At 42.9% G+C, this 8,742-nt stretch overlaps 1 protein-coding gene across 2 annotated transcripts in view; it reads left to right on the top strand.

Moving 5' to 3' along the window:
• CDC42BPB (CDC42 binding protein kinase beta) overlaps window positions 1-5,696 on the top strand; it is a 51,559-nt gene extending 45,863 nt beyond the window's left edge. For both annotated transcript variants that reach the window (XM_031066345.1, XM_031066346.1), the window contains 4 exons: window positions 177-218; window positions 1,313-1,421; window positions 1,512-1,582; window positions 3,970-5,696. In XM_031066345.1, the coding sequence (XP_030922205.1) occupies window positions 177-218; window positions 1,313-1,338 (68 nt within the window). In that variant the 3' untranslated portion in view covers window positions 1,339-1,421; window positions 1,512-1,582; window positions 3,970-5,696. The remainder of the gene's footprint in view (window positions 1-176; window positions 219-1,312; window positions 1,422-1,511; window positions 1,583-3,969) is intronic.
• Window positions 5,697-8,742: the final 3,046 nt, after the last annotated feature.

The following is an 8,742-nucleotide window of genomic DNA, read 5'->3' as shown; positions in this document are numbered from 1 at the left end:
GTAAGAATTTATTTGTGAATTTGTAAAAAATAACTGAATATACATGATGACATGCAGAGACTGGGAATGCTAATAGTAAAAATCACTCTTGTTTTTTTAGGGAAATGCTTAGAGACCCCGAGCTAAGGTCAAAGATGATTTCTAACCCAACGAATTTCAACCACGTGGCTCATATGGGACCAGGAGATGGAATGCAGGTCCTCATGGACCTCCCACTGGTAAAATACATTTATAAGGGAGGGATACATATGTGCATTTGTTCTTGCTCACAAAAGCTGTGAAGATGAGCTGGATGGGCTCAAGTGTTATCCCTGTACCGAATTCTTCTTTAAATCCTTTTGAGAAAGGTGAACCTTCCTGCTGTGCAATGCTTCTAAATCCTGTGCAAGGAAATACTGTTAGCTGACTTATGAATGAGACACTGAAAGACAGATATCACTGCCAGGAGCTTGTTAGTAGTTTTGTATATAATCATTCTCTCCTCCTTCCTTTTTCTTGTTTGTCTTAAAACAACAGAATGAGTTTCCTTTCCCCTCATCCTCTCAACATTCTGCTCTTGGTATCACCCCCAACAGGCTTTGAGCACGTCTATCACATGAGCCCTATCTCTGCTGAAATCTCTCTCCAGAGTGACCATTCCTCACTGCAAGGCTCCCTTCTGCTTTCTTCCTCTTCCTGTCCCTCCTCTGCTTCCCTAGCAAGGGTAGGAGTAGCTACAAACTGTTAGGAACTGGAATATGGTATGCTTGTGGCACTTCACCAATTCTAGAGCAATAACAAGGGGAAAAAACTAATGCTGTGGAGGTAACTAAAATGCATGCGACTTGCAGTGCTTTATAGAATTAATTTTATTTTGTATTTAACTAATACAGCATTTTATGAGCTATTTTAGTATTAAATCTACAAGAGGAAGATGTGAAGGTACACTTTTATGTTCTGTACGTACCCTCCATCTTAGGGCTGTTAGTCAGGCTTTCTCTTGTCTTTCTCAGATAGCCCAGATGTGGGTCAGGCATTTATCATTTCAGCAGTAGGAGGAAGGAAAGCAGAGCTGTTAGCACAGTCCCTGCCCCTTCATAGAGGGTTTGCTGGCTGACAGGTTCCAGTGGCTGCTATGGGGCTTAGTTCTTTCTCTGTCTTTCTCAGGGTTTGTGTCTGTTACTGAAAATATGTGGATGTGGTCAAGTAAGTTCAGTTTTTCTACCAACACTGGGTTGTAATAGCTTCAAAAGCACCGTAAAGTTTTCATGAGTAACAACTTCTTCTTGGATAGCTTTTGTTGCTGGCTAACAGTGTTTCATTTACACTGTAGAGTGTCCTACCTCCTGCCCAGGATGAAAAATCCTGTCCGTCTTCAGCTAACCTGTCACGGCAGCAGCAGCAGCAGAGAAACAAAACCTACATCTCATGGCCCTCCTCAAGTAAGGCTGGAACAAGCTGCTCACTTCTGAGCTGTTACCTGTGATGTCAACAGGAGCTTTAAATTGCTTTTTGTCCTTTCCTCTCTGCAGGTGGCAGTGATGTGGGAGCAGCCATGCCTTCCCGAAGTATGTCCGACCCTGACCAGGAGTTTGACAAAGAGGTAAAACAGCTTCTGTACATGGACACCAGTGATATCCTCTTGATGTAGATTGTTCTCTTTTTCCAATAAATTACATTCCCAAGGAAATACTTCATGGAGATGTTTATGGAGATGTTTTCTTTCCACAAGTGTTTTTCCCAGCAAAAGTGAGATATGCTAGCACAGAGGCAAAGTTGTGAAAAGATCTTCTTATGGTGATATTTTAAGAAATGTAATGTCTTCGATTAAGCTTTATAGGCAACTGAAATTTGACTAATTGATGAAATGTCCTCAAAGTTCCTAAAAATGTTCTCTGGGATATTAGCATAGAATGGCAAAGTAATATGACTAGTTAAGTAATTTTCTGTGCTGCCTTAAGGAAGACTTTTTGTCATGTAGCTTGAGAAATAATCAAATTTATAATACATAAAACTGCTTTTAGCAAGAGTAAGAGTATGTGCTGTGACGGTGGTCACAAGGGTGCTTGGGTGAAGGAAGAGACGAGATTTTTGACTCTATTACAGAAGGCTTGATTTATTATTTTATGATATATACATATACTATACTATACTAAAAAGAAAAAGAAAGGAGAGTTTCTAGAAGCTGCTAAGCTAAGCTAAGAAAAGTAAAAGAATGATAACAAACTCGCTCACTCGGACTGTGTCTAAGAGATAGTTCTGGATTGGCTGTTAATTATAAACATGCAAGTTGGGCCAATCTAGACAGACTTGCTGCATTCTACAGCAGCAGATAATTTATTGTTTATGTCTTGTTGCTGAACTTCTCAGCAGGAAAAATCCTGAAAGATTTTTCATGAAAGAAATGTCTGTGACAATGTGCCAGTAATCACCAAATTTAAAATGTCTTGACTCTACAAAACTGATGTTCCTGAATCTAAATAGAGAAGATACATGACTTTGTATCTGTGATTTATCATATGTTTTCTTCTAAGCTTTGCTAAAGCACTGTCTGTGCAAGGAAAGTGTTAGGAATTATTCCTGGGAAGCAAAGTCCCTGATTAAGATATTTTTTAGTGCTTTTTGGTACCCAACTGCAGGCCCATATGATGTTCTGAATTCTGAAGCATGTTTTTGTATGTGAAGCCAGACTTTTGCTGGATCCCTTAGCACACACCAAGTCCAGAGTTCTGATCACACCTGTGGTCTGACTTCCTTTGTAACCTTCAGTTAGCCATTAAAAGCACATGAAAGTGGGGATCTCTAAACACAGGTATTTTTGAAACAGTCTTGGTTTTCAAAGGCAGTTATGATGAACTGTGTTAGTTATTCTGCTCACCCTTCCCAAACTCCATTATATTCCATGCTCTATTGGTAATTGTTCTTTGTAGGCATGACTAATGATAGATTCGAAGGGGAATTTTTACAATGTTTTTCTCTTTTTGGTAGCTCTTACAATTTCTTATGACTTCTTAAATTAAAAAAAATAGTAGTTTGAAACTGGAAAGAGGCTCTAATAACACCTTTTGGCTTTATACTATTTCCCCCATGGCATTTGACTTTATGAACTGGATCATGTTAGAATAATCTTGTTGTGGATTATCTTATTTTTGTTCAAGCCATGCAAAATCTTCTGAACAGCATTCTTGAAGGATGTTACCTTTCAATGTATTTGCTAAGTATATATTTCTCTTCCTTGAAAATAACTTGCTGCAGTGGTAACAGGTTTTTTTTTGTGCAGTATTTCATTAGCTGTGAATCTGTGCAGTGCTCAGAATTGTAACACATCAAAATAGTGGGAAACTTGCCAGTCATCCTGTTGAAGTGAGACCAGCCTGTGAAGGCAAATATCCAAGGACTAATCTCATACTGGGGAAATAACTGTGGATGGTCTTTATTAGATATTGACGTAGGACATACCCACTAAGTGTATTCTGTTTCCAGATCTCCAGCCAGATTCTTGGCAGCCTTCACTCGTTTGTCAGGCACTTCACAGGCTTGTTGCTGTTTTGTAAACAGTTCATAATGCTTGTTTCCTTCCTCCTCACCAAACTGAAGATGATTTGACCATAGTTTTTATAGTTTGCATGGGCAGATAAAGCTACTCCCGGGCTATAAAAATTGCAGGCTGGTAAATTCCGAACAACAATGTACAGAGAGATGTGTTCCATCAGGAAAGCTTTGCAATGGCTAAAGGAGAGGAGCCAGAGATGTAGCAATTTCCACATACTTTACCATAATTCCCGTTGCGTCAGAGGTCACCTTTGGGACTGCATTAGAGCCTGTTGATGGTATTGGAAGTAATTGCTTGAATGTTTAACCATGGAATTAATCTAATGCACACTGCTTCGTAGGTGTTGCTCACCCTCATTTTTGAGTGCCTTTGAAAGCTTTTGAGTGTAAAGACTTCACTTCAAGTAAACATAATTCTTTAATGTTTCTCATTAACAGCCTGATTCAGACTCCACCAAACACTCTACTCCATCGAACAGCTCAAATCCAAGTGGTCCCCCAAGTCCCAACTCTCCTCATAGGAATCAGCTTACGCTGGATGGACTGGACCAGTCAACCTGTGACGCGTAACGCCCCCGCCACCGCAGCTCGTGTCACCCACTGCTCCACGGCGTTCAACTGCAGGGCAGAGCCTCTCAGATGCTAGTGCCAAGACTGACACAGACTCTCTAGTGTTGTACAAGAATAATTATATATCCAGATTGTAGATACAAACTATGGAAATGAAGAAAATTCTTTACTAATAGCGATTGAGCTTTTTATGCAGAATTGTTCACTGCTCGGTTACGGTTGATTCCTTTCTGCACAGCTGTGACAGTTTTATTGCATAGGAGCATTTAAGGCCACCAGTAAATAGTCTTATTCTTATGGTGAAAGAGAAATAGAGTTACTGATAATGTTGCTACAATATCAGGAATATTATTTTTCTATAGAATGATGTAATGTCTGATTAGCAGGAAATCCTTTTAGACAGAATTTGGACTTCTAAATAGGAAATGTGAGCAGGGCTAGTTACATCCTCAGATGAATACACTTTTCCCTTTTTCCTGTAACTGTTTTTTTCCTAAATCTTAAGGAGAATGGTAGGAAGCTGTAGGTCGTTTCCAACATCAGTAGAGTCACCAGGAAGTCAAAGAAAAGCTGGTTATAGTTTTGTGGCCTTTTAATTCATTTAGCCATTACATATACAGATGCATAACTGTCTTTCTATCTTTCTACCAACTTTTTAGTCTTGTACATAGGACTACTGACAGCTATCTCTTTACCCATTCCCTGCTTTTAGTCCTCATCAGTCATTAGTCAGGGCTTTAAAATACTGCTGTGAAAAAGATTTTACTCCTAGTTCCTGCCTTTCTCCTCCTGAGAAGTTGTTTCTCCTGGGTTTTTGGTGTAAGGACACACTATGCTGTTTAGCTAGCAAGCCTTCTTGTGGACGCATTGCCCTCGGAGTCTGCTTGACCCAGGGACTGTATCGCACTAAAACATCAGTCTGTTCATTGGTTACCAAAGTGGAACGTGAAGGATGTGTAACTGGGGGTGCTGCTTTTCTCATTAATTGTATCCTCACCTGCATGAAGACCCCATGATTATTAATCAAGTATTGATCATGTAGAAAAATGCACAACACACTCCTGTATATTTTGCGATGGCCCACGTGCAGTGATGTTTGCGTGTATATTTAATCTCATGCTTCCATGTATTATACATTTAGTACTCAAAGATTTGTGACCATGTTTCATTAAAAGCTTGTAATTAATTCAGTGGCTGGCATATCCAGTTTGTCATTGTCACACTAGTGTGCCTTCTGTGCCAATTTTATGACAGTTGGATGTCACTTATTTAAAATTCAGTTTAAATGGGCTAATGATATACCAATGGCTAATGTTCTTTTCTGAAACACTGTATAGGACGTGCACTTATCTTTAGTTTAAACTGAGTGTTCTAGTCAACATTTAATCCTGTTACGTTAAGTGTTCGACAGTACTTGCTCTTTTTCTCAGATTCTTGATAAAGGGGCTCAGTTAGAGCTGGACACTACTGCTTTGGGGGTTTTCTGGTTTTTACTTTTTTAATGTAAGTCTAAGTCTTTGTAATTATTGAATTGTGAGAACATTTTTGAACAATTTACATGTCAATAAAGCAGAAGAGGGAGGTTTTAAAGTTTATAGTCTGTCTGTCTTGACAATCTACCTGTCTGTCTGAAAACAATCTACCACTGACACTTGCTTCAGTCTCATGGTAAATTCACTTTGTTCACATGGACATTTGACATAAACTGAAGGTGTTTTGGAGCTCCCAAAGCACTACAAGAAAGGTGCATACTGCTGAAGGTGAATGAGTGTTCAGGAGCCATGGAAGTCCTTTTGGTAGAATACAGCACTGAAATTTTGTGCCCTCGGTTTTGTTTTAGTGTTGTTATGTCGTTGATTTGCTGGCCCTATTAATTCCTTTTTGAATGATTTATATGACTTGTTAGTTACAGCTGAAGCATGGTAAGGAGGCTGCAGGGTCTACTCATGCATCTTAAGTATCATAAAACAATAAATATATTTCACTTGTCAAAGCAGTACTCCCAAGGAAAGGCTTAGGAACATTTCAAGGATTGGTTGTGAATGGTGCAGCCCCTCATACAGGGTTTTTTTTACAGCTCTCCTCATGCTCTGGTATTTGAGCACTATACAGCCCTCTGTAGCTAGACAGTGCCAACATCTCCTCTAGGGTGTCCTAGGTAAGCATCCCTCATCCCATATGGAGTGCCAGGTGTTCCTGAATTGCTTCTTGGTTTGTCTCACCCTTCACAGGGAAGGCCGAGCTGGGTGTTTTGGACCCTGCTGTTCTTGCCTGACCAAACCTACCTGGTCAGGCTGGGATGGGTTGGCTTGGGAAGGTGCACCCACACTCTGTCCTGGGGATGGGGTAATAGCTGACAGGAGATGTGAGGGTCTGTGCTGGAAGCCTTCTCACAAGTATTCATGCTAATCAGCCTTTGACTTTTAAAAAACATTTCTCCTGCTCTTGAGCTGATTTTTCTCTGCACAGTGAGGGCTTGGGATGACAACAAAGTCTTTAATTATGGGGGTATTAAATCATAGCACTCAGCAGTGCCAGGGCTTGGTTATAATTTAAGCAGGAGAACGTTTCTAGAAAAATTAATTAACTGCTCATATGAATACATTATTATTTTTTTTTTCCTGCTTAAGTCTGGCCGAGCAGAATTCCTTCCCAAGTCCTCCACCACAGTCCTTTCCAGATCATGTTTTCCCTTATGGATTTTGATTCTAGTTACCTAAAGAGTCCTCTTGAGCCCTCAGGAAAATTTTCATAAATTCAGGCATTCAGGTGAAATGATTCTCTGACAATGCACTTTCTTATCCCTGGAGGCTACCAGTCTAGGACTGAAAGTGAGGAATTGAGCTATGCAAGGAATGAGGGTAATTTGGTGTCTGCCTGTTTCTCTGGCTCATTCTATTTTCACAGAGGTATGACATCAGGTCCTGAAGCTGGAGTGGTGGGTGGAACTCACTGGAACAACTGGTCACTTCTAGCACAGACCTTTTCCCCAAAAAGCTGAGTATTTTGGAATATATCCTACTATCACTTGCCACCCAAGAACCAAACTCATGTGCCACCAACTCTGTCTACAGAACAGGTGTGCTGAGAATAAACAGCTTCCTAAATAGGTGCTATCTGCCGGAGAGGGGGGTGCATAAAAGCTGGATATAATTTTGCAGGGTAAGGGCTTACAGCTAAGTCACCGAGAGGAGACCTCAGTGTGGAAATGCTGGAGGTGCTGCAGGCACCCTTGTTCTGCACAACACCAGATTAGCATCCCTGGGAGAAAGCAGATGTGTAAAAACCTTGAGAGCTGGCACTGGTAGCCTGAAGCACTGAGAAGCAGGAAAGTGTTTGGGGGAGGAGATGACTGTAGGAACTGAACTGCACCTTGAGGTGCAGTTAAGCAAAGTGTTAATGCATGGAAGGTGTTGTATCATGACCAGAACCCCTGTCTTGCTGAGTTTAGCTTATTTTGAACCAAAAAGAACACATGGCATTCTTGCATGCCAGGCTACTGGAGCATCTTGTGTTCCAGTTTGCACCATCTGCTCTGGATGAAACGACTCTGGCAGGCAGAAGGGAGGAGGACAGTCCAAAAATCAATGTTCAGCTGCCCAACCCTTGCCTTCCTCTGCTGTGGCAGCAGCTCTGCCTGACCTTCTGCCTGCTTGCACCCCTGTGAATGTGGCTCCCCCATTCTTGCATGCCAGGCTACTGGAGCATCTTGTGTTCCAGTTTGCACCATCTGCTCTGGATGAAACGACTCTGGCAGGCAGAAGGGAGGAGGACAGTCCAAAAATCAATGTTCAGCTGCCCAACCCTTGCCTTCCTCTGCTGTGGCAGCAGCTCTGCCTGACCTTCTGCCTGCTTGCACCCCTGTGAATGTGGCTCCCCTCTCAGCTTCCCCTCATCATTCCTCCCTGGCAGCCCTGGGGCTCCCGGCAGCTCATGGGCTCGAGAGCTGCCACCCTTGCCCAGAGCAGGGCAGCCCTTCCTGCAGGGTGAGAGCTGCTCTCATGTTGGGCTCGGCACTGGCAGGACGGCACATGGGGCTGGAGGGGCTCTGCTTGAGGGGAGGGGGTTCCATGGGCACAGGACCACGTCAGGAAGACAGGAGGGAAGGCACGGTGCCAGCACAATCTCAGTGCTTGCAAGACATCCTAAACATGTTTTTGGGAACAGGGGGTGATGATGAGACGAGGTATCAACTGCAGGCCTGGTGTGGGATGCCCAGGAAAGCCAAACGCTGGCAGGAGCAGGTCCCAGCGGTGCCTGATGCTCAGGCCAGCGCTGCCGGCAGGGTTAGCTGAGGACAGGAGCAGAAGACAGCAGGACGTGCTCAGCCAGCGGGAGCTGCAGTGCTGTGCTCCAGCCAGAGGAGGAACATGGACTAAGGAATGAGCCCCTTCCCTGTCCTTGCAGCAAATATTTTCCCTGCTCCCCAATAAGCTGCAGCACTTTTTTGTCATCTGACTGCACAGGTTCATGCAGGTTTATTGATGCTTCCTCATAGATAAAACCCTCAGATTTTTTTCAGCCTTTGCTGTTCCTTACGCAGTCCCCGCTCTGCAGTCCCGTGAGGACGGGCAGCGCAGAGCCCTGCCTGCTGATGACACGGCCGGAGCTGCCGCCCCGCCGTGCCTTGGCCGGCCCCTG

Source organism: Geospiza fortis, unplaced genomic scaffold (genome assembly GCF_000277835.1).
Source record: "Geospiza fortis unplaced genomic scaffold, GeoFor_1.0 scaffold23, whole genome shotgun sequence".
NCBI classification, from domain to species: Eukaryota; Metazoa; Chordata; class Aves; order Passeriformes; family Thraupidae; genus Geospiza; species Geospiza fortis.
The sequence above is the reverse complement of the archived record's forward strand: the minus strand, read 5'-3'. Positions and strand labels throughout refer to the sequence as shown.